Raw genomic sequence first — 25,277 nt, forward strand, 5'->3', positions numbered from 1 at the left:
ATGGCTTGTTCCCTCTTATTAAATACCGCGAACTGTGCTCCGAATCCGCTTTCCCTTTCCCTGCCACGGCGCCCCTTATCCGTCGCTCGCCGCCGAGTCGCTGCCGCCCAGCGCACCCGCCGGAGATCCCGACGTCGCTCCTCAGAGGACGACGGAATGGCGTCGGCTTCCGCAGCCCCGACCACTTCGCCGCTCCGCCGGAAGGACGCTGGCGGCGGATTCAAGGGATACGAGGACGAAGAAGCGGGGCTGCGTCCTCTGGAGCCCGATCGTGTTGAGATCGAGACGTCCTCCTCCGACCGTGGCGTCAGTGAGCATCCAATTGTTTCATTACAGAGTAGATCTGTAACCATATGAAAATGCCCCTTTTTTGTGCTTCAAGATTGCTATTTTCTTTTTGTTTGCACAATAAAATCGTATTAATTTCTTTTATAGTACTGTATCTGAATGTCTGATAGGCCTGAATTGAACTCTTCTGACCCTGCTGTGGACTACTTGAACATCCCATCGTATTCAGTAAAGTATTGGGTGAAACTGAGACAAAATGTAAATTAAAACTTCCACTTGTCAGTGCAAACATTGGCAATCCGTACAAAAAAATCTTTTTTTTTTGTTGAAATTCCTAGTGAGTTTGTTGTCCTATATAATTTATACAGTACAATGATTTTCATTAGTTATTCTGTTTGAAAAGATTGTCCTACGTGGGCTTGTTTAACTCTACTTGGAAGAATCTCAGTATGCATTTTGATTGTTCTAAAACTTTTGGTATTGGTCTTAATAATTAATATCTTAGTGTGTTTATTGTAGGAACTTCCAGATCAAGGAATAAGTTAGTTTTAGTTAAAGAAGAAAAATTATCTGGCCAGATTACAGGAGAGGAATATTTCTCCAATGCTAAAAATCCTCTGAAAAGCCCATCCAAGGCTAGCAGATTAACATGTTTTGGGGTGGATATGACCCCTGACAACTTGGCAGTTGCAATTGTGTATTTTGTGCAAGGGGTTTTAGGCCTTGCAAGGCTTGCTGTAAGTTTTTATTTGAAGGACGATCTCCATCTTGATCCAGCAGAGGTAAGCCAACTTGTTATATTTTCTATACAGAACAGGTTTCTTTGCTATCAAAATTTCATGGAGCTTTATCACTTAGATTCTCCTTTTCCTCAGTGTATATATTCGTAAGTGTATATATCTCCTTTCTTTGTATGATCTGCAAATGCTACTTTGTTGGATGTTAGCCTAAAAATTGGCTGTTCTATTTTTTATATTGTTTTTATTATCACAAATTAGTCATTTTTCATGTATAGATTGACTCTTCCAATCTGATTTAGACAGCAATTATAACTGGTCTATCTTCTTTGCCGTGGTTGGTCAAGCCTCTTTATGGATTTATTAGGTGGGTAGTGTTCATTGTGCATCAAGTTCCAGTATTTCTTCACCATCTTCTGACATATCTGATTAATAACCACCTGATTGCAGTGACTCATTCCCACTTTTTGGCTACCGAAGGAGATCATATCTATTTTTATCTGGGATTCTTGGAGCACTTTCATGGAGCTTAATGGCTACATTTGTTGACAGCAAATATAGTGCTGGACTTTGTATTCTTCTTGGATCCCTTTCAGTTGCCTTTTCCGATGTTGTAAGTGTTATTGGCTCTTAAGTGTACTTAATCTATGTCTTGATATGCAGCCATTGTGTTCCATTTTTTTATTTAAAGTTCGACCACATAGTATTTTTCTTTCCTAAGCTCTTGTGTTAGTGTATTTTGTGCTAAAGGGAATTATTTAATGACTGAAACATGTGTTAAAGGTGGTTGATTCTATGGTTGTTGAAAGGGCTCGTGGAGAGTCACAGAGCACCTCAGGATCGCTTCAGTCTTTATGTTGGGGATCTTCAGCCTTTGGGGGGATTGTGAGTGCATATTTCAGTGGTTCACTAGTGGATGCATATGGAGTAAGGTTTGTGTAATTTCTGTCTGCTTGGTTTGGATTTAAATTCTATGCATATCCACTTTATCATTTGTTATTATCTTCAATGATAACAGATTTGTTTTCGGAGTCACTGCTTTCCTCCCATTGATGACATCAGCTGTCGCTCTTCTTGTAAAAGAACATTCTTTGGCTGCTGCTACAGGCCAGAGTTTGTCATGTACTAGTTCAGGCTTCCTACAGAGCTCTATGCAAGGTGTATTGCAGTTGTGGGCTGCCATCAAGCAGCCAGATATCTTTTTGCCCACGTTATTTATATTCTTGTGGCAGGCAACTCCACATTCAGAATCTGCTATGTTCTTTTTTATGTAAGATTCAAAACTTATCTATGTGTCTGTTTCTATCCAACAAAAATGACAACCCGTGTTGGTTGGGAGTTGGGACCATTTGAAATCGGCTAATGGATCTTATCAATCAATTTAAAATGCTATTCGAGATTGTTTTCTATCCACTGCATCCTTGTTAGAATGGACTAAGGTGTTTCTATCCTTAAACACATGACTTCAGCTCCAATTCTTAGAAATTTATTATTAGGATTTAGGATTTATGATTATTTTTTGTAATTTTACCTTTTGTCCTGGATCGTAGTTTGGGTTTAGTTGATCCGTTTGGGTTTAGTTGATTCAATTGGAAAAAAATTTCAGTGTATCTAAAGCTATTGACATCGATCACTTGAGTTAGTTTTCTAGAACTGCTTAGCCATTATCTTTTATGGTTGTGTTTTACTAATATGCAAGAATGGCAAGTGATTATCAAATGAACATTTTTTTTCTGCTTCAGTAGTATTTTAATACATTGAATTACTATCAACTGAGGATTACACAGGGTAATCAAGTGAAATGGAAGGAAAGCATATTAATGTAATATTCACATGAAATTAGTGTCTCCAGTGGGTCATTTTGCTATTCATATTTGCTTAAGAAATATGCTATCTTGAATGGCGTACAGCGACATTTGCATTTGGTAAATAGTTCCATATCAGTCAGAAGATTGAGTTCTGTCATTGAAGCACACAAAGTAATTGTTTCACTTATATTGGTATATTAGTATTATGATGATGACAGAGCCGAAGGAAGTTTAAATATTAATCGCCTTACAAATATCCCATGGATATACAGATATCTATATCCATGCTTTCAGTAACGGGATTTGAAATTTGTAGACAGCATATAATGATTATCCTCATACACTATCATTTCAATATTTCATATGCAATTTGTGATGACCTATGTTTCAATAATGAGATTCATTTGGAGATGCTGCAGTTTAATCTGTCTTTAACAACCATGTACTATTCCAGGTAGCCTGTTTTACATCTACATGTGTGTCGCTTAACAGCATTACAAGTTTGTTTTCTAAAGAAATGAAAAATCAAGCAGAAATGCCAATGTAGAAAGCATTTACTAACTATTACTTATTGCAAATTTTGATTACCTTTTTTTGTCTCCACATTTTAATATGATGCTTCTGTGTTAAGTCAAGTATATTCATCTTAATATCTTCATTATTCTAAAAAAAGACTTCATTTCCAGATAACTGGAAGAGAGTAAGGACAAAGCCTAAAGAAGGCTAAGAGAAAATAGACGAGAAACAGAAAACGTGGTTATTTAAATTGATAATTGTATCAGGATTGAATGGTCACAAATTTTAAATATCACCGGTACCGGATGGGTTTGAAAAAGCTAAGAGAAAACTGACAAGAAAAAAGTGAACAATAGATAATTTAATATATAACATAACTGATTATGTTGAATCATAAATATAAGGATCTATATTACGTACCAATAACCCAAATCACATATAATAAAGTGGAATTGATATAATCAAATAAGTGGCACAATTTATTATTGTATTGTTAGTAATAGCTTCTTCTTTACTAATATTAGTAAAGATTATAATTACTTTAGTTAATTCCCCAAGAATCAATAAAATGTATAAATATAAGCAATATAGGAAACCAATAACTACTCAAAATATAAATTTGTTGAGGAATCTTGTACTTTAAAAGCATGGCTACTTACTGTTTTTTTTTGTTTATTATGTATTATGTTTATTATTCAAAATTAAATTGCTTACCCATCATTTGGTTTTTCTTTCCTCTAGGCTTCTAGTTGCTTGATATGTGGTTTGTTTGCCCTTTTTCTTCTATGACTAAGGGGTGTATATTTCTCATCTCTATCTCTTCTGTGTTTTAGTACAAATAAACTTGGATTTACTCCAGAATTTCTTGGGCGTGTCAAGCTTGTTACTTCAGTGGCATCCTTGGCTGGCGTTGCATTGTATAATTCATTTCTGAAGAAAGTTCCTCTTAGAAAAATATTTCTCCTAACAACACTTACTGGCTCAGCGCTCGGGATGACACAGGTGTTAATCATGAACTTTCAAAACACTATGATAATCATCTTTTATCTTGTTAACTATATTTTACTATACTTCTTAGGTATTGCTTGTCACTGGATTTAACAGACAACTCGGTATTAGTGATGAATGGTTTTCTATTGGAGACTCTTTAATTATAACAGTTCTCAGTCAGGTAAGTAGAAATTTTAACTATCTGCTTAGTCTGCCTCATCCAATTCATGCATCTTCCTGTCCTTATATGACACCAGTAGCAGGCATAGACAATGAATAAGCGAGAAATGCAAATCTAGAGTATTCTCTTGTGCTCTGTTCTTTTAACAAAAACTTATGACATGTTGATAAGAGTTCGCTTTACTACATAATCATGTACCGAGTTTTTAAGTTTCAAATGTTATTGCTATTTATTTCGGTTTAGTTAGTTGCTCTTCTTATATCTGTTGGTGCCGTATAACAACACAATGTAATAGATGCTGGATAAACTAAGGTACAAGCGAAGAATTAGGCATGATGTACTGTTTTTGACTAGAATATGCGTGAGATTATGAGAAAGACTAGTTAAATGTAAAAATTTAGACCAACCAACAAAGTAAACAATGCAAGTAAATCGGGATTATGAAAACTTGTTCTGATCTTGAAATTACCATTAAGTTGGATCTTGATCATTCAATGGGGATGGTTGCGCTTGGTATATAATCTGTTCATAGTTGCACTTGGTATATAATCTGTTCATACTTGCAGTTTTTGCTCTGATGAATTTTGGATTGGATCCCATGTTTCCTTGCACTGGGTCTGATGTGCAAAAGATTAGTTTCAGTCTAGTTTCTCAAGTGCAACTGAAAGATAAAGAATGGGAAGGCTGAACTAGATTTGGTGCTAGTACATAATGTCGCTGGTACTTAATGTTGCACTAGGACAAACAAATTCACGATGAGGAAACCAAAATTCACAAAGAAAATTCAAAATTTTATTAAACTGAAATATAATAAAACAAAGTGGGGATTAGGGTTGCTTTTTAAGGGTTCAATCATGACCAAATTTTGAAAACAAATAAGCCTACTAACCCTACAGGCTTACAAACAAATATTTTATCTCTAAAATAATAATTTAAGTTACCAAGTTTGTTATGGCTTAACTAAAATAAAAACTTACAATTTCTAAAATCTTTTAAAACCCACAAAAAAATTAAAATTTCTTACTGTAGAACTTCTAAATTTAAGTTTCTCAATTTAAACTTGTTCACTCTTCTTGAATCCTACCTTTCCTCGTTAGGCTAGTTTCTTTGGAAAAGATGAGAGGGGAGAGAAAAGGGGAATGCTAATTGCTTCCTTGGGAAAACCTATCATCTCCTTTTTTGTACGCACGTTTAATTTTATTTTGACTTAAAAGATTTGTTTTTAGAATTTTCCTCCAAAGTGCAAACTTTGGATTATTCTATTTGTACTCTTGTCTATTAATATAATATCATTTGTAAATAGCATATTTTGAGGAGACATTAATATGACTGAAGATTATCTAGCCTAGTATAGAAGATAAAGGCTTAGAGCCGCTAATATGATTTCTGGTACAACTTCAAGAAAGCAAAGTTCCTGTCATAACTTTCCATCTGTTAGACCTGCTATGCTTTGTTAACAAAACAAAATTTGGCGTCAAGTTTGGTTTCTACCTATAGCTAGCTTTTCTGAGCTGTCACTCGATTTGTTTGAACTCAGGTGTTTCCTACTGTCATAACAAGAATCTTAATCTATAATGCAGGCTTCCTTCATGCCAGTTTTGGTGTTAGCAGCGAGATTATGTCCATCAGGCATCGAAGCTACTTTGTTTGCCACACTCATGTCCATTTCAAATGCAGGCAGTGTCTCCGGGGGCCTTATCGGTGCTGGCTTGACTCAATTCCTCAATGTTACAAAGGACAACTTTGATAACCTAGCTACATTGATCGTGATTTGCAATCTCAGCTCATTGCTGCCTTTGCCCCTACTTAGGCTACTCCCAGAGGAAAAAGAAGACTCAAAGGTTATTGATCTTGAACAAGCAAAATTAAGCTGAGGACGATATTTGTAGGGGATAACCTGTTCATTCCAAATCCCAACTCCCAAAACTTATACTGTAAGTGGTTTCACCATGTTAAACTTAGGAGCCAAACTCTATTTATTACAAGTGATGATTCACATTATTTTGTTTCAAATATTGAGAATGCAGAATGAAAGGAAAAGTGTCTGTTGCCAACCACGCTGGGTTTTGTTATTGTTGGTCTGGACAAGTGCAAGAAATATTTAATTTCTATGCGTTGTTCTTGTTCTTAATGTTTTGTTATTTTTAGCCGTTCCACTACACCTGGTTTTGCTAATTCATGTTTAGTGTTGCCTGTTTTGCGTAAAATGTTGTCCGTATGAAGCATTTTGGGAAGAACATTTTTACAGACTCTTGTGGCTGATGTCGGAGGGTGTAGATACTTCGGTGCTTCACAATTTTCATTTTGTGTGAATGCTTCGTTCCAACCTACCAGTTGCTAAGTCGCCAACAGTGTTTGCTTTCTTGCTATTTGTTTGTTTTCAATCTTGCTGAGTTAAATGTTTTCAGGTTGGAATGCCATCCAATCATTATTGTTCTTGAAATTCTGTTCTTCTAACAAATTACGAGACATGTTTTATACTTGTGACTAAATAGTTTTCTTTTTCCAGACTCAATAGGTCAGTTTATAATCTAATCCGTTCAAACAAGTTTGTAGGTTCTTGATGTTTCTGATTTGACCAATTCAAAATCAAATCCGAAAACTTTTCAACTTTTCGTTTAACCAGTTGAACCATCAGATCCAGGTTAATCCAGAATCAAAACACTGTTTCAATAAATCTAACCAATATACACATGTTTTAATCAATCTCAAAGCAAGGAAGGCAATGACAAGTCTTAAAGGAAACAAAGGATTGATCACTAGGAAAAATGTCACAAGAAATACAGAAAAATGTTGATTCAATCAAAAAATTGGTAATGGTAATATGCTTTGTCAGGATACATCTTGTTGTAAAGTTACCACCAAATCTACTCAAAACAAGTTTTTGCCTGCACAAGTAATCAACTGTATTGAGATTCAGTGACAAATCTTGCCTCTAATTCCTCAATCGTGGAACAAGGGAATAAATTACTCATGAGATGCGTACAGTAATCTTCAAAAGCAGGAAGAGTTCTACCGCCCAGATATAGTGTATCATTAAATTTACTAGAGCTAGATTTACGATAAAAAAACTATTTTTAAATTAAAATACATTATTTTGATACGTTAAAAATTTTGTAATAATTAATATTTGGTGAATTTTAGGCAGTGAAAAATATCAAATATAAGCAAATATTGGGAACTTTAGGGAAGTCATTCACAGTTGGGCATTGTTTTATTTGAATTTTATAGGTCCATTAAAAACTTATAGTGTGCGAGTCCGCAAGGGGCTATATAAAGTGAAACATGATCTGAAAAAGACATTTCATAGTGAGACATTATTTATTTAAGAATTATAAGTTCACCAAGCACTTTTGCTGGGTGTTTGTTTGACAAGCTACGTGCAATAAACAATATCAACTAACACTTATACATAGATTTCTAGAAGTAATACAGCTCCAAGGTAAATTTTCTCTTATAATTAACTCTTAAAATAAATAAAACTTTATTTTTATTAATGTTAGTTTGATTTGATTTTCATTAATTCAGTTTAGTTTAATTTGCTTTGACGAATTTAATATTCATAACACTTTATAATTCACTACATTTGGAATTAGAATAATAAAACGTGTAAATTATTGAGAAAATATTACTGTCCAAGAACAAATCCAGTATAATTTTGACATGATTCAAAATAGGAGTTCTAACTCCAATATATGACTAATACTATCATCAATTGTATGTTAGGTTTAAGGCAATATAACTCAGTAAATTCATTCTATCATAACAACTAAAACTTTGCGAAAAATGATATACAAACAAGTTTAACAATTGAATGCAAATTACATATTTGTAATGCTACATATACAACATCTTTCCACGAAAAATAATGTTTTCCCCATTGTTTGTCGTATAGGCACCTGTAAGATTAAGAGCAAAAGCACCTTATTCTCTCAATAAATGGATGTCAGCTTGAACCCGCCACTTTAATTAGTTTTGAGTTTATCATTCTACACTTGCAAAATACGGACAAGAATGAACAAAAATATAAGCTGCCCTACTGAGCTCATTTAGAACGATATAGCCGAATTCAGCCAGTGGCTTGGAGTGGTATGAATAAGAGAATTTTACTAGCAATTCTCTGCTTGAGAGGTGATTTCAGCTGCAACCCAGAAACATTTTAGATGACACACAAATATCTTATTCTCTTTCCCAGTGAGCAGGACAAGATTGCGGGGTCTTCCTCTTTGAATTTTACCTTCTGTTTACAATAGCAGTTTCAGAGGAAAAAGTAAGTAAATTCTTTAGAGAGGAAACAAGAAGCAAAGTCCAATATGGAATGTATACGTGTCCACAAATTTAGAAGAACAAGAATTTCAACCTGTCATTTTTTTCATGTTTTACATGGCAGTTCTAACTCTGTGCCAACAAGTCTTAGGAGCACCCGCACGAGCTCTCTTACCTTAGCTTCCCTGCCAATTGATACAACATACTTCATTTGAAACTATAAAGCACCATGCACACGAGTTCAAAGAAACAAGTTGCACACTATTAAATTATGCAATTACCGAACTGGGGTTACTACATTACAATCAGATTATCAAAATACCTAATCCTACACATTTTGCCATTTGGTGATGGTATGAATCTGACAGATATTGTTTGTCATATCTCTGTAGACTAATGGAAAATGTAATCTTTTTCTTTCATAGACTTGGAAAACTAGACACAAACTAGAGTAACTCATGAGGACAACAGTGAAGTGAACCATGAGGTCAACAGAAGTTAATAATGGGCCATGGCATAAGAGCATATATATTTTACTTTGACATTTTGGATATCTAAAACAGAATTTCCTGAAAGAAACCTCATTAGGCGGAAAAGTTCAAAACACAGTCAAATGATATGAGGAACAATATAGCACAAACCTTGATACAACAAGCTCACAAAATTGTGGAAACAAAATGAATAGATGGGCCCGTCCACTATTTTTTCTCTTCTCTATGTTTTCTTTCACTGAAGGTGGTAGTTGAAGTATAGCTGCTGAATCAGAATGAATAGACAGTTGAGCAAGTTCTTGAAGGACATAAATAGTTTCCTCAATTCTCATGCTTGGTAGTAGATGCCCTCCTGCAATAATAGTTTTAGGGACATTAGAAAGAGCTTACAAGATATGATGAACTTGTATTTTGGTGGAATATAAACAACAAAACTAAAAATTACAATTTTATTGTAATAGGAGAAAGGTTAATTATAACTGTCTAAAAACTTACCTAGACTATTTTCATCAGTCAAAAACTTCTCCAATATAATTTCACATCTTGTCAAAAGAATGGAAAGTGTGATCTTGCTAACTTCTGATCTTGTTTGACACCAAGTGTCCTGAAAACTAAAGCTGGAAAATGAAGCATAAGTTTTCACTCACACAATATAAAATGAATGTATTTATATTATCTTCCATATACAATTTTCTTCAATGATAAATGGAAGAAGAGCTTCTATAACCTGGTAGCTAACATACTAATAGAAAACAATGGTTTTCTGTACAATTTCTAGTAAATGAAATTATATAGAATGGACATAAACAAGGCAAAAAAAAATATTTTCTAAACAAAACAGTAAAAAATATGAACTTTTTCATGCAGATTATCTAAATAATTTTGCTCAATAACTAGAAAAAATCTTTTCAAGAAGCACAGACAAGTTCAAAAGTTTATTTCTCAAAAGGAAAAAAATAGTGCCCTTCATGTACACCCTCAAATCTTGTCAAAAAGCATACATAAGTCAAAAGTTGGTTTCAGAAAAGATGTAAAAGTAAAAAAAAAAATCTTTGAAATCAACATACTATAATGTCTTCCCCATTAAACCTGCCACATTCAAGAGCTTTATTTTTGTTAAAAGGGCATATACTACCAAAAAAAATCATGTGCAACTGAATCACATAAAGAATAAAATAAAATAAAATAAAAACTAACTATCCATTATAAGTGAATTTTTTGCCTTTGTGCTGAAAACAAGCCATCAATATTTGAAGGTGAGGCGATAGCCATATAAGGATGGACCATTAAAAAAAGGCAATAAAATAAAATAAAGGCCATTGTGATTGCCAATCTGAAGCATATTGAGAATCTACAAAGAATAAGCATATTTTATTATGTTTAATTACTTGTCCATTGGGGTCCCATAGAACTTTACCTGCATAAGGAAAAAACTGACTTTAAACAGTTAAGAGAAAATCTGCTGCAATGGGAGGGCATAAGCCGAACGCTCTCAAGGGGTAATGAGTCAATTCTAGATGCACAACGATCAAGGGTGGTAACTAATCGTTCCAATATCTGAAACAAACACCGCCATTCTAAATAAGTAGCAGAGGTGCAATCCAAAACCCTAAAACTAAAAATCAGAGAAAAGAATATGAAATGTACTACTTGGTTTTAAGTTATACCTCAAGGGGAGCATCAGTTTGACTCTTAAGAACCTTGTCTACTAGAATGCTAAGCAGATTCACCTCAATGAACTCATCAGCTTCAAGTGCTTCGACTGAAGGAGAACTAGATGATGGAACACGGCCACAAGAACCAACCAAAAACATTTCATACACATCTGCCACCTCTTTCCAGAGATTTGCCCTCAAAATCTTGTATGCATTTTGGTCAACTTTGTTCTCCATACCAATTCTGCTAACAGGATCAATTAGAACATTATTGAAGCAATCAACTGCAACTTTCCAAAGTGTGCCATTTGGGTTATCTCTCCTAGTATTCATGCACCTGAAAATGAAAAAGGAAAAATGAATAAACATGAATAATGACAGCTTAGTGAAATTCATGGTCATGAAACATAAACATTGTATGCCAAGTTATTTATATAGCTGAAGTGCTGGCCCAACATTGATGAAGATTTTTCAAAGAAAATCAAAGATGACATGTGTATTAAGAAGGTAGTTGATGATAAACTCAAAACTTGCAGAATGTCAAAAGTTGACTACTATAATCAAATTGTAAATTTGACAGTCATTATACCAATGCAAACATTTAACCTTAGGCACTAGTGTTTTATGGCAAGTTATTTTGTATCATAATTCATCTTAATTTAAAAATCAATTGATGAGAAAGAATAAAAATTTTAGAAAGTGCTAGAGTTGTGCCAAAGGCTTCTTAATTTACGTACTAATATCCAAATAAAGACCTTATCGAGGTAGTTGAAGTTGCATTTTTTTTGTGATTTTTTCTCTGGGAGAAGTCTCAATGCAGTCTGCTCACCTAGCGCTTCGGCCTAGGCAAACTAGATTGAAATCATCTATCAAATTAAATTTGTACTGCACAAGGAACTTTACCTCGTTTTAACATCTAGGTTGCCTGGACCCGTTCTGATAGCATAGATTAGTATATCTACTTTGCCAATGATCAAGTTGTACCGGAGCATCAATGCTTTTTTATTCTTGTCCATTGTAAAAATTGGAAAGCACATGTACTGAGCTAGCACCTTATCTACAAAAATGCTTTATTGCCAATTGTCAAGTTTTCTGGTCTGTTATTAATTTGCTTAGTCTGGAATAGGATGATACAAGTAACTGATTATGCAAATTACTCGTCATGTCACATTTCTAAAGTTCTCTGTCAGAACCTGATTTGCCATTTTAGCAAGACAAAAGGAAATTCGTAACCAACACATTTCCATTTTTTAAAATGTAACAATTTAAAAGGTTGACCATTATGATAAAACTCCCGGAAGCAAATATATATAGACCTGACAGACTAAGGGAGCATGAACATATGTTAGGATTTGAAGTTGAAATGGAAAAAATAAATAAAAAATGAGCATACAGCTGACCTTCCTAGTCCATGGAAAACTTCTGCAGATACATAGACCTTTTCAGTTGGTGAAGCTTCTAGATAGAACTTTACAATTACGGGAAGAAGTTTTTCCCCAAACAATTGATTCAAGTGGCTTGTTGCTATATCACCATAAGCATCTGGATGCTGCAATTTTGACACAGAGTCAAAAGACCCACCATTAGACACATCATATTTCGCATTATCTCCTTTTTTATTTGACAAACTCCCAAATTTGTTTCCAGAATTTGAAGCATTAGGAGACACCACCTCACCACCCTCTTGATCATGGTTCAAAACTAGTGTCAATGTCATCTCATTGACTGATGTATCATTTTCCCATGCAATCACATAACGAAGGAGCTCCTTGATAAACAGGGGCCATGTGGATTGTAAAAGATCTGTAGGACGAAGGAGTGGTAAAATCTCCAAAATAGTACGCAATACTGGTGGGAGATTTTCCTGAATCTGCAAATGTAAGGAAAGAAAACAAGAGGTAATAGTTCTGAAGAAAAACTATCAGATAGCTTCATTACTAAAGGTATTGTATATCATTAGTTACAAGTAGTGGTTTAGTTTCATAGTGGATGTTTGATGGTTAGGGCTTATATAGTGTCCTATATATACCTTGTAATAGTTGTCTCTTTAGTTAAAAATAAATAACAAGAATACAAACTTTTCCCACTTAGCATGGTATCACAGTCCTTCTAGAGCTAGAATTTCTATAGTAATCCCCAAAGGTAGATGATTCTGATGCAATGGTTACTCCTCCAAGCGATAATTTCTTCCCAAGTTCTACAGAACAAAGCAGTGTGGCCAGACCACTCCTCATGCCTGTCTTTTTGCTGCCTATTCTAACTCATCTTCTTTATGTGATATTAAACCCACCTCCACCTCACAATCCCTTTCTATTAGGACTTGCCACCAGATCATGGTCTCCCCCGACCATCATTACTGCTAGACGCAACTCCACGAGACCTTCCTTCCCCATGGGATCTTCTTTCCCCACAAGATATCTTCCTATGTCTAGGCCTCACACATCCTTGTATCTAATGCATCAACATGACTTGTGTCTGCATGAACTGCTACAATTTTATCATAAGTCGTCTTCCAGATCTATGTTGGCCTACTTCATACAATGGAGACTACTGCTTGCTCCCGAGAAAACAAATCTTTTGCTCCTCCATTCTCCTCTAGTATCACCTTCCATGATTAACATTATGAGCTCTATTGGTTCTTTCGTGACTCTAAGAGACCAATTCCTAATAATCCTTCTTTCAAGTTCCTTGTTTTGCTGCTCCACTTATCGTGAGCATCTTCCCCACACTTTCAGGTCCAGCAATGGTTACTTATACTCCAAAATAGCCTCCTAGGTGCGTAAAGCCAAGGTTAAATCCAACTGTTCTTCATGCGGACTTGTCTTTGCTGGCTTTCAGAAGGTTATTCTACAGTGTTTACTTCCTCAAGCTAGATCCAAAGAAGGCCCATCTTTACTTTCTCCAAGCATCTAGTTCTCTTCTCCAAAACGTATTTTCTACTGCAAAATCCAACCGAGACATCTCTGTTTTTCTCCATATGCACCTCCTGTGTTGTCCTTAGAGCAGGTGAAGATTTGAACAATTCCTACTATCCCAAAGAAAAGATTTTTTTTTAGTCAGCTACATTTAATAGTGGGCCATACTGTATTATTCTCCATCTTAGCTTCAGATTTGCTCATTTTAACCTTGGTTCATTCTATCTTGAGAGGCAATGCCCCCTTAGCAAAAGTCAAGAAACTTCATTGGGTACTTTTCTCTCTTCCTTTCTTCTATTTGTTGCATGCTATCAACATTGCCACAAGGGGTTCATTTGCAAGATAATCTCCTGGAATGGTGCTTTATTCTCTCTCTCAACACACTAATGTGAGGTCAATTGACACCTAGTTGCCTTGTCATATTATATTCAATTTAAAGGTTTCAAATTTCAAATTGCATCAGAGTTCCAACCTATGTCCAGGATGGTATGGTTTGCATATCAATTAATTAAATATATGTATATAGTATTGTGGTGCATGTTATTTGCATATGACATTATTTTGATCGATGAGAGTTGTGAAAAAGTAAATGCTAAACTCAAAGTTTGCGGGAGACCTAGGAAGTTAGGTTTTAGATTTAGTAGAATAAAGACAGAATATATAGAATTTAAATTTAGTAATAGACAAGGTTTAAAATATCGAACTGTGCTGAGGTTTCGATCCTGGACCGGAATGATACAGTTTCGATACCGTATCACACCGTGCCGGTATAGTTTCAGTATTTTTAAAATATAAAAGATATTAACTAAATTAAGAAATTTAATCTAAATATTTAAAATAAAAAATAAAATATTTTTTTAAAAAATAATAAGATAATTTTACAGACTTTAATAAAGCCTATTTCAATTATCCCCAACTATAGCTAGGAATTGATTATTAAAATCTTATTAAATCTAAGTTAAAAAAACAAAAACAAAAGGAACCGCGACCGGCCACGTGCGCGGCCCACGCGTGAAGGCATCGCCGGACCCGTGCGACGCCTCTGATGTCGTCGCCGAGGCCGCGCGACGCCGAGGCCAACGTCTCTCGGCCAGAACGCCTGTGCCAATGCTATGTCATTGTCGAACAGTCGGCGGAATAAAATTTTTCACCAGTATCACGTGATACAGCTCGAGATTTCAATTCATGGTAATGGATATAGCAAAACAATTGTTAAAATAAAAGATGACGAGTTACCTGTAACTAAAAGTTTTAAGTATTTAGAATCACTTTTGCAAAATGATGAAGAGATTGATAGAGATGTTTTACATAGAATATAAATAGGACGATTAAAATGAAGAAGGGTGTTGGTTGTTCTTTGTGATCGTAAGATACTTCTAAAGGTTAAAGAAAAGTTCTATAAAATGGTGGTTAGACTTGTTATGTTATATGAAGTTGAATGTTAATCTATGAAACAAGCACATGAGCAAAAGATGAGTCATAAAAATGAGAAAGTTAAGATGGATGTGCGGACATCTAAGGATGAAGTGGATAAGAAATGAGAATATTAGAGAAAAAGACGGTGTTGCAACTATTAAGAGAAAACTTCGAAAGACATATTTAAAATGGTATGGATATATACTTCAGCGACCAATAAATATCTCAGTTTGGTGATGTGAAACTGTAACAAATACACACATTAATCAAGGAAAAGGGAGATCGAAGAAGATTTGGTTGGCAATGATAAAGGATAATTTTTTAAAAAAATATATAGATGATTTAGTAGGGGATATCCGACCCCACTTAGTGGGATAAAAGGTCGGTTGTTGATGTTTTTGTATATAGTATATATGTATTAGTTAAATATATTATATTAGTTAATTAATTAAAAGACAACCTTATCCTAAGGAAAAATAAAGCAAAGCATAAAACTTTCCCCTTCCTTGGCAACCTCAATCATGTCTCAGCCCCATGATTTGTGGCTCTCAATCACCAAACCACAACTCTTGCAAGGTCTATGATACCGAGAAACCCCTTTGGTGACCTTACCCTACTCCTCTGCCATCATTTCCGTCAATTCCTACTTTGTCACATTTGCCAAGTAGCTCTTTCAATTATTCATTGCTTGGTACCCTTCTATAGTGTTTTCTTCCTCCTCTTCCCCTCATTGTGATCAACATAGGAAATTTCAGCTATGCCTTCATATTCTGTGTTTCAATCACAAGATGGAATGCTTCACCTATTTCGACCGGCTCGGCACGGTATTTTGATCCATGCTTTTATTCACTTTCTAGAAGAACTAATATCTGAAAGCTGAGATCAGGTTAAACGTGCGGTAAAGTCCACTAAAAATAGTTGTGATGAGAGAACTTACAACTTCTCTTTCCACATCGCTTGAATTCTTTGAACTTCTAATTGCCAAATGTAATATACCAAGAAGCTGCAAATACATCTCCACATTAAACATCATGTGTGCTTGAGTATACAGATCCCCTGTTAAAGACAATGCTTTAAAATCAATGGAAAATGGAAAATAAACAATTTATACAATCATATTTGTCCATTAATTACCAAGTCCATGCAGTATCTCCTGCTTCACTTTGCTGGCTGAACTACTAGTATAACTGGGGAACATCTGAATTACCAGCTTATAGACATCAAGCATGGATTTTATATAAGAAGCTGCCAAATTTCCCTGAAATAATTTTTCTCAGTGAAACTAGTAACGTCAGTAAAAGATTTCATGAATATCTATTCTATTTTTGATAGCATGAAAGAGTATTCAGTTTTTCTACTTAAATTGGATTGGGTTCGGTCCTTATGTTCAGCAATTATTTGCTAAAAAACTATAAGCTGTTTATTGGGACATACAAACTACTACCTTGGGACAATGAGAACTAACAACTGTTTGTAAACAGTTTATTGCTGCCAAAGCAACTTCTTTACTCCCATTTATGATGCTACACTTTACAAAATCCAGCAAACGTTCCCAGCCTGCACGTGATAAGTCACGAGTCAGTATAACTTTAACTTATTGAAGAGATCACGAAAGTTTGGATTGGATAGAACTAACAATCAGCAAAATTGCTCAAACTCTGAAGAAAAGGGAAAAATGAGCGTAATATCCTTGTTATTCCTCCCAAAACCAATACAATTGTTTCATCCCATTGCTTTTGGGCTGTATTCCGACTGCAAAAACTCAGCTTATCAGCTCATGGAAACAGAAATTCAAATTTTCTTGGTTCCTATAGGCAACTAAAATTATAAAAGTCATATTCTTCACAGTTTATACCTATGGTGAATGAGCATATGAATAGCTTTTCCTCCTCGAGTTCCTAGCTCTTTCCCTTGCCACTCTTCCCTAGATGAACTTGAAGCCTATGGGAAGCATTGTTAACATACTGAAAGATGAAACAGGTTAAATTTTTGCACGTCTACGTACCAGGTGAGAAACACGGTCCAAAATGGGAAACACAAAATTCAAGAGGCATTCCTCCCACATATGTCTAGAAATCTTCTGACCATGACTGCCTAAAGTCTGGAACAAAGTTCTAATTGCTGAATTCCTTACCTGTAAAAGAACAGCAATATTTCAAGTTTTAATTAAATTCAAATGTCATAGGGAAAGATAGTTGAGAAATAATAATTATGTTTGAATTTGGACTTTTAAGATGATAAAAACCTGTGTTTGGTTTATGAAAATTTTAAGAATTTTCAATTTTTTGTTCTCAACTTATGGGAAACAGTTTTCAGAAAAAAAAAGGAAATAAAAAATGAAAACTGTTCTACAGAAACAGAAAATAGAAAATGAAAATTCTGAGAACTTCAACCAAATTAATTCAGTTCCTACTAGCACTGCTAGATAGTTATTGATGGCTGCTGGCTTCCAATGGCATGCACAATTTAGATGCTTAATTTAATTGTTTTATAACTTCCAGTATTGTTTTATAACTCATCAGTGTAAAAAAAAATTGTAAGCTAAAATGCTAACTCAAATTAAGTAATAAGCACAAAAGGAAATTGAAAGCGCCTGAAAATTATGATTTACATGCTTCTACCACGTGCAATAAAATACATGGTAAAAAAAAAATACTACTTACACTTAAAAAATCAACATCACGTCACACATTACAGGCTAATCTAACATCGCTGTTGTACCACTGATCATGTGATATTGTTGAACATTTTCACCTTCCTTACCTTAAATTCAGATTTATGGAACCAGACCTAGTGAAAACCAATGTCCAAAATTTTGAATTGTTCTGAAGTTTCAGTCTTTAACTAGAATGATGTTGCTTCGGTATCATGTAGATGCTCAGATGCAATAAATTATCAAAATTCGATACTATTTAACACAAACAATGTCTGCTTCTTTTGCTTCATCTCTTTCATCAACGTTCAATTCACTACCGACACCATGCATCAGAACGTCGGTACAATACCGAAACAATATCATTTCATCCAAAAATTAAAACTTCGGCACTGCTCAAGATTTTGAACCTTGCTCCGATGTATTGTGCCAATGATGATTTGGAGGTGGAAGGAAATGAAGAAAAATAAGAAGATAAGACCACTATAAACTTAAGTTTGAACTTTGTGTTCCATTTGAAATGATACAGTTTGGACACTGTCAAAGTATAAAAATAGCAACATTATCTTAACTCATCTTGACCTATATTGTAGCATGCCAAGGGATGATGAATGCTGATATGACATGAAATTCATTGGCACGATTGACATAATGAAATAAAAGACATTGTCTATGTTGAGTAATATCAAGTTTTAGTAATTTATCAGAGCAATACATTTTGATTGCTTCGCCTTGTATGGTGCAAGATTTCAAACCATGGTGAAAGCCCCATTCTTCCTCTCTATTAGTGCAGAATTCCAAAATAATGTGTTTTTGTCAATCTAGACAATTAGATTAAAAACCATGGTGAAAACCCCATGCGCAGAATTCCAAAACAATATATTTTAGTCTACATAGACAATTAGCAAGTTACTAGCTTTCAATATTATATTAAAATTGTGGATGGAGTGAATTCAGAGTAGGGCATCAACATATAAACAGACAGATTTCTGGTTTTGTGGAGTGAATACTAGAACATGTGGAACTGTATAATTGTAAAGAGGTGAGCAACAATAATTAGAAGATTTCTGGTTTAATAGACCAATACACCAATCTGAACTACTAGCTCTACATGAGATGATTCACCAGAACTCCATCCGCTCAATTGAGGATAGTTTTGTGTAAAGATCGTGCAGAGATGGTTCAGTGGCTTCAGCCGATGATCATTTTGATCAGTTCAGGTATGCACTTTGATGTTGAAACAATAATCTGGAACTCTACTGCTCCTCTAAAAGATATTAATGTGGCTAGTCCAGCTTGATAGAGTAAACACCAAAGCTGGGCTGTCAAAGAAGGGTATTCCTATCGAGGACATATACTATGTTTTTGCTTAAATGGGGTTCACCAGATTCCGGAGTTACCTCAGCACCTATTTTTAGAATGTAGAACAGCTGTTGAAGGACATCCTTTTTGTAAAGAAAAAGCTCAAACTCAATGTGGAAGTCCCTTTACCATCCAATCCTGATGCAATTGGAACCGCAAGGTATCAAAACATATGGCATAAACTGGAAATACCCTGATCCAAGGATGGATCTATTGTTCTCTAGATGTGGGAAAACTTCTAGAAATGAAAACAACTGCTTGGCAGAAATGACAAAAACTTTGGCTGAACTTCTAAAGATTTAGAGTCTCAAAGGCAGGTGAGTGTTATACAGTTTGTTGGGAGGGAGCAGCAGCATTCAGATTCAAAGAGTTGGCTAAGCTAAGGTCCCAGATGTGCTTTCTATTCAATCCTCGATTTTCTCTTTTACTGATAGCCTTATGATGCTGGTGCCTTTAGATTTGATAAGGAAGCATGGTTGCCGTATCAGAAGTTCCAAAAAATTAAGTATCCGCCATGTTGGATCGCTGGGATTGGTGGAATTATAATAGGTAAAAAAATTCAAAGAAAGGAAAAAATGAAAACAATAAAATAACAATATAAATGAACCAAATAAGAAAGCATATAAAAAAATTATAAACGATGAATTTTATGTTTGATTAAAAAATCTAAAAATGATCAATAATCTTATAGCAATAATAAATTAAATCCTTTGAAACCAAACTAAAATTCATTTAATCAAATTACCTTGATACATAAATTGATTATATAATTTAAATCTGATTTAATTAAATTATGTAACTTATATTAAATTAAACTAAATCAAATAAACTTACAGAAATATTAATTTCATTTCATTAGAGAACTTTGAATTAAATTAAAACTAAATCAACTAAGCTTACAGTAAATATAATTAAAATTTCAATAAATATTAATTAAATTAGAATGGAATAAATCACTAATGGGCAACAAATAATCAATTACTATACAAATAATATTAATAATAATTAACTACTATATAACTAAAATAAATACAAATACCTATTAGATATCAATGTGTTAAAGACTTAAAGTTAATAGTCATACCAGGAAATAAGTTTTGTTCTCCTTAGCAAAAGAGTGTTGCACCTCGCACACACAGCATGTTGCATGCGGCGATAACATCTTATGCACTCCTAAGTCAAAACACATGGTTGCAATCTCCTCGTCCTTGGCACTCCAGGCAGCTTTCCACAAAATTGTCTTCACTGTTGGTGGGAGATTCCCAAATGGGTTGACATAATTGCATAATTACCTCTATTCTTCACCTAATTTTGTCTAATTTTCTCACAATGTCATTGCTTTCTACTAGAATTTCATCAAATTGAGATACATGTTTCAACATTTAAGAATTTCTAGAACTTGTCCAAGAATCGGCACTAATCAAATCAACCAATATCAATATCTAACCAACTAGGTCAATCAATTTTGGGATCGACCGAGTTTGCCAAGCACTTTAACATATAAGGCAAGGAATTGAATATAGTATGTATTTGCACTATGCATGGCCTAGTTCTATCTTTAATAAAATCTTCCTTAGTGTACCTCCCAACCCATTTTTATTTTTTTAGTGGAAAACAAAAAAATGACTCACAGTGATCTTAGATTGACTACTCTTATAGTTGCAACATAATGAAATTGTAGCGAAGCATGCACAAACAGAATTAATGAAAATTTATATCCAACTCTGTTATGGACTATTCTCAACCATATATCATTTTGCAATCAAAGATTCATCAATATTTTACTGTAAGTTTAGAAACCACTGCTTCATGGCCATGTCCTATATGAACAAGTGTTGTGGTTCATGTGAATTTAGTTAGTAGATTATTTATTTACTAAGTTTTTAGGGAATAGGTTATTCATGTCCAAGATTGTAAATCCCTCATTCCCTACAAATTCCCTACACCTAATTACTGCTGCTTTTCTTTGCCCTCTTAATCTAGCCTCTGAGCCTCCACCTCCTGCAGAAGCTAACATCAATCAAAATTTCATTTCGTTGACCATCACTGCTGAGATTAAATCATCTACAAGGACTAGAAAGTCCTTTCTTGCCTCCCATGGCACATGATAAAACAAGCATGTGGGTCTCCCCTTGGCATGACTAATGGTAACAGCAATGGCCTGCACATCATCAAATATACTAGAATCCAAGCATGCTTAGAGATGTCAACAAGTTGTGCCTTGCTGGGCCTAGCATGGGCCTGATGGGCTCATTTTATTCTCATGTTAAGCCTGACTTAATATAAGAAGCAATAGGGCATGCTAAACACTGCCTGTTTATCCATTTACCATTGTCCAACCTGAGTTTGGGTTTGTGCACCTCAAGTTCATGTCATTCCAAGCCCATGAGCTGATTTAATTAAAAATAATAATGATAAGCACCTTTAAAATTTCTTTAAAAAGACAAGAGATCTAAAAAATTATTACTAAGAGGACTGGCCAAGGCTCGACCACTGCAGACTATGTCAGGCCAAGCATGGCTCAGTTTGGGCCCAGGCCCAAGGGTTGCAACCTCTGTGTCAGGCCTGGACCAGCAAGTATGCTTGGCCAGGCAGGGCAAGGCCCAAGTCAACCTGGGCAGGGCCATGCTAGGTTGTGCCCCGAGCATGGTCATGCCCCGGGCCACACTGCCCGATTTACACCTCTAAGCATACCAAGAGAAAGCTACTAATGTTGTGTACATATTCACTAAAAGTAAACTGATTTTTACTGTAACTGTATATCAAACTTCTTCATATAAACCATTTGCAGTTTACAGAACTCAAATTTGATTAGTAGCACTGAACAACATGTATGGATTGTACTGGAAAAATGCACAATCAACCAGTGAAGGTAGTTATTGTACAAACAAATGATCCAAAAAGTACAAGCAAACTCATTTGTAGGGAAAGCAATATACCTCAGGCCGCTCATCTGCTGCAAGATTCCGAAGAATGGTGAAAACTGAAAAGAGCAACCTTTTATAATCAATCAACTTTTTCATAGGAACTGGTTCATTAGCTTCTGTAGTACGAATGTCTTGAACATCCTCACAAATTCCATAAGAATTGTTCTGCTCCGCAATTGAATCAATATCAGAAGTCTCTCCTGTCAGTTATTCACTAAGTTAAGGCATTGTCATGTAAATGCAAGAGGAACTATAATGATGAGCTTCATGGATAAGATTCTGACCCAATCCTTTTGCAATGAAGTCTGTTGCAGTCCACAGCAGACCAATTGCTGTCAAACTTATATTTATCTCCTTGTTCTGAGCACTGTATGCGCCAGTGACTTCTATGCAGCTGGATTAATACAAGAAAATATATTGAATAAAGATGTATCTCAGATATCATATATAGGTAATAAAAAAATCAGAATCTTCTTCTTTGGGAACTGAATATCTGATGCATCAGAAAAAACAAGCACAATGCTACAGAGCAAATACTGAAAATGATAGCATTGACTAATCGATATAACTATCAAATGCTCCATATTTGTAAAAGACAGATATAAATAGCTGTGCTTAATCAATTATGGAGGAAAAGAACATCAACAACAGCAACCTCTGAGTCTCAACTAGTTGGGTTTAGATTATTGAGAATAAAAAAGGTAACTTCCAATTTATGCCTTCTATATATTCCAGGAAGAAAATTTGAAAATTTAGAAGCTTTATTTCTTTTTTAGCTATGCATAATGATGGCCACATTGTGTACCATCAATAGGAATTTTGAACCACACAGAAGGATCAATAGGCAGACAACCTATTCTAGGTGGTACGAGCAAAAAAATCTATAATACCAAATGAACAAGCCCCAACAATTTTGACCTGGCTTTTGACACAACTTATCCAGTTCTTCTCTGGTTTTCTATGTTAGGTTTGGATTTTTTTGAAGCACACCCCACCTCCTGATTTCTCATTCAGTCAATAGTGAAAAAAATTTCAAGCTGAAAGTTCTCTTCACTCTCAAATTTTACAAATATCATCAATGCAAGGCTAGCTTTTATATCTCAGTCTTTGTCGCTTGATGCTAGTGGTGCATACCAATCAGATCACATGTCAAGACTAAAATGGTGTAGCCCTGGCTCTAGACTAAGACAAGGGGGAAAATAGAGGGAGACTGCCTGACCGGTGATGCCATTGGAGAGCAACAAGGTTCAGTGTGCAAGCTCAAGGTACGAAGGGTGAGTGAGTAGTCTTCTTCAGTAAAGAACCTTAATTCATGAAGGCAATAAACAAGAATAGTTAGGCCTCGTTCCTTGTTATCCTCTTCATCTTCCTCCCCCATCGCACACTCGTTGTCAACCAGCACCATTCTGTACCAACTCATGACTAGCCAACACTAGAATGATTTGTATCTGACATGGCACCAAGATTAGCACTAAACCAAGATTTTAAACCATTTCTGAAACAACTAAGTTCTCAAGTATTTTTGATTGTATACAATATATTATCGATTAACATAAAAGATGAATTTTAACATACAGAATTTAAAATATCTTCTATCCTGATCAACTGAAATAGCAGATCTACAATTTTAACTACAGCGGCATATTTTGTATCATGGTATTTAACTCCACGTGAGTTTTTGGATGAATTTGCTTCATTTCCACATTGCAGGCATTACTGATGTTAGAGAAGTAACTTACTCATCAAGGCAGTGTGAAGGAATAGTTGCAAGTCCATCATTCATTATTATGCGCATGCTCTGCAAGAAGAAAAAGATAGTGGGAGTGGGTTATAAGTATTAAGGTTTAGTTAGGCTCAATAGTTCAACCTTTAGAAAAAACATGCCAGAACAAACATAAAAGTTTGACTTTCACTTGAAAAATTCTAAAACAAGATGTAACCACGTCACTAACCAATTACTTAACTCGCACACACAAAAGAGGGGAAAAAAGAAGAAAAAATCAGACATAAAATAGCTACATAGCAATGTGGCATCACAGCTAAAAGGCAATGGGGCAAAGTAATGGTTGACCACAGTGTTTTTTGGTGTATAGAAACATAAATTCAAAAATAAGAGGCTAAGCATAGAAACTTGGGTACATAAGGAAAACAAACAGATTGGAAGTTTCAAAACAAACTACTATTAATTGCAGAAAAACAAGGTGTACAAGTATAAAAGGGTATTAATCAGATAAAAATTTCCAACAGAAGACCACTAATTTAGATAAATGATGGGACTGTACTGTCATGGTGGACAGTATACAAAAGCTATAGAAACTAGTAAAATTTGAGCTAATATGTTCTAGGCTTAGTATTTTGAATAATATTATGGAAAGGAAAATTATTATAGCATGCACACATGAAGTATCTAGGTCTTAGATTGCATAAATTGTAAAATATCACTGTCATAATAACATCTTATGTCTCCTAGATAATTATGTGGAAATTATAAGATAAACCATTAAAGTCCATCTTTGTGATTTAAGCTCAGTATGTCATCTCGATACATGATTTCAGTCAAACCATGACATGCAAAAGAGGAAGATATGTGTGTAATATACTATTTATAGGAAAACACATACTTAAATCACCGAGCGCTTTGTTGAAATGAAATATTGTAATCAATACAAAAGAAATCTATTAAGTGAGGATTACAAACGATCCTGTATGACAAGTCATGAATAGGTAGTATTACATCCAATGTAGCTTGGGGTTGAATATTTGGGGACACCGAGAACCAAAAGAATTATTTGGGGTTGAATATTTTGAGCTTGTCCTCTAGAAAAGCTATGTAAAACTATGTTGCCACTAATGTTCAGAATTTTAAATCACTTTATATTATACTAAATGAATCTTTTGATCAACCACGACCCCTTACACCTTCAAATCTAAGTGATTCAACTTATCTAATATGGAATTTATTTGTAATCTCTGGACATGTTCATACCATCATAAGATATTTTTTGGCTTTATCACCAATTGGAGTTACATGAAATAGCTCCTGTATAGTAGTTTCTTTTATCGTTTCTAGCA

General features: G+C 34.8%; 2 protein-coding genes across 4 annotated transcripts in view; one reads left to right on the forward strand and one right to left on the reverse strand.

The window, feature by feature from the left end:
- LOC141837875 (folate-biopterin transporter 1, chloroplastic) lies at window positions 1-6,629 on the forward strand. 2 transcript variants are annotated; one of them, XR_012602591.1, is made up of 10 exons: window positions 1-310; window positions 808-1,070; window positions 1,328-1,392; window positions 1,476-1,638; window positions 1,809-1,957; window positions 2,044-2,295; window positions 4,183-4,351; window positions 4,428-4,520; window positions 6,101-6,454; window positions 6,548-6,629. XR_012602591.1 is itself a non-coding variant. In XM_074725244.1 (9 exons), the coding sequence occupies exons 1-9, from the start codon at window positions 1-3 to the stop codon at window positions 6,392-6,394; spliced, it is 1,758 nt and encodes a 585-aa protein (XP_074581345.1). In that variant the 3' UTR covers window positions 6,395-6,629. The 2 variants fall into 2 exon arrangements, 1 of the variants encoding a protein (XP_074581345.1); XM_074725244.1 differs by having other exon boundaries at window positions 6,101-6,629.
- A 1,658-nt stretch (window positions 6,630-8,287) lies between these two features.
- The window catches only part of LOC141837874 (uncharacterized), a 42,663-nt gene continuing 25,673 nt past the window's right edge, over window positions 8,288-25,277 (reverse strand). Inside the window, exons 29-45 of one of the 2 annotated variants that reach the window (XM_074725243.1) lie at window positions 23,945-24,003; window positions 22,490-22,599; window positions 22,218-22,405; window positions 17,269-17,397; window positions 17,119-17,204; window positions 16,900-17,015; window positions 16,708-16,820; window positions 16,398-16,521; window positions 16,201-16,319; window positions 12,605-12,802; window positions 12,333-12,481; window positions 10,945-11,269; window positions 10,695-10,834; window positions 9,773-9,894; window positions 9,428-9,629; window positions 8,881-8,971; window positions 8,288-8,760 (exon numbers count right to left, since the gene is read on the reverse strand). In XM_074725243.1, the coding sequence (XP_074581344.1) occupies window positions 8,893-8,971; window positions 9,428-9,629; window positions 9,773-9,894; window positions 10,695-10,834; window positions 10,945-11,269; window positions 12,333-12,481; window positions 12,605-12,802; window positions 16,201-16,319; window positions 16,398-16,521; window positions 16,708-16,820; window positions 16,900-17,015; window positions 17,119-17,204; window positions 17,269-17,397; window positions 22,218-22,405; window positions 22,490-22,599; window positions 23,945-24,003 (2,259 nt within the window). In that variant the 3' untranslated portion in view covers window positions 8,288-8,760; window positions 8,881-8,892. Of the gene's footprint in view, window positions 8,761-8,880; window positions 8,972-9,427; window positions 9,630-9,772; window positions 9,895-10,694; window positions 10,835-10,944; window positions 11,270-12,332; window positions 12,803-16,200; window positions 16,320-16,397; window positions 16,522-16,707; window positions 16,821-16,899; window positions 17,016-17,118; window positions 17,205-17,268; window positions 17,398-22,217; window positions 22,406-22,489; window positions 22,600-23,944; window positions 24,004-25,277 lie in introns of both variants that reach the window. The other variant, XM_074725242.1, reaches the window with a different exon arrangement.

This window comes from Curcuma longa, chromosome 11 (assembly GCF_044706935.1).
Source record: "Curcuma longa cultivar G26 ecotype Majalengka, Jawa Barat chromosome 11, ITB_CL_G26_1.1, whole genome shotgun sequence".
Taxonomy (NCBI): domain Eukaryota; kingdom Viridiplantae; phylum Streptophyta; class Magnoliopsida; order Zingiberales; family Zingiberaceae; genus Curcuma; species Curcuma longa.

Excerpts from the sequence above, each read along its gene's own strand:
- LOC141837875 (XM_074725244.1), top strand. The coding sequence starts at position 1 with ATGGCTTGTTCCCTCTTATTAAATACCGCGAACTGTGCTCCGAATCCG. Across the intron at positions 311-807 it reads CTCCTCCGACCGTGGCGTCA|GAACTTCCAGATCAAGGAAT; the intron begins GTGAGCATCCAA and ends TGTTTATTGTAG. Across the intron at positions 1,958-2,043 it reads GTGGATGCATATGGAGTAAG|ATTTGTTTTCGGAGTCACTG; the intron begins GTTTGTGTAATT and ends CAATGATAACAG.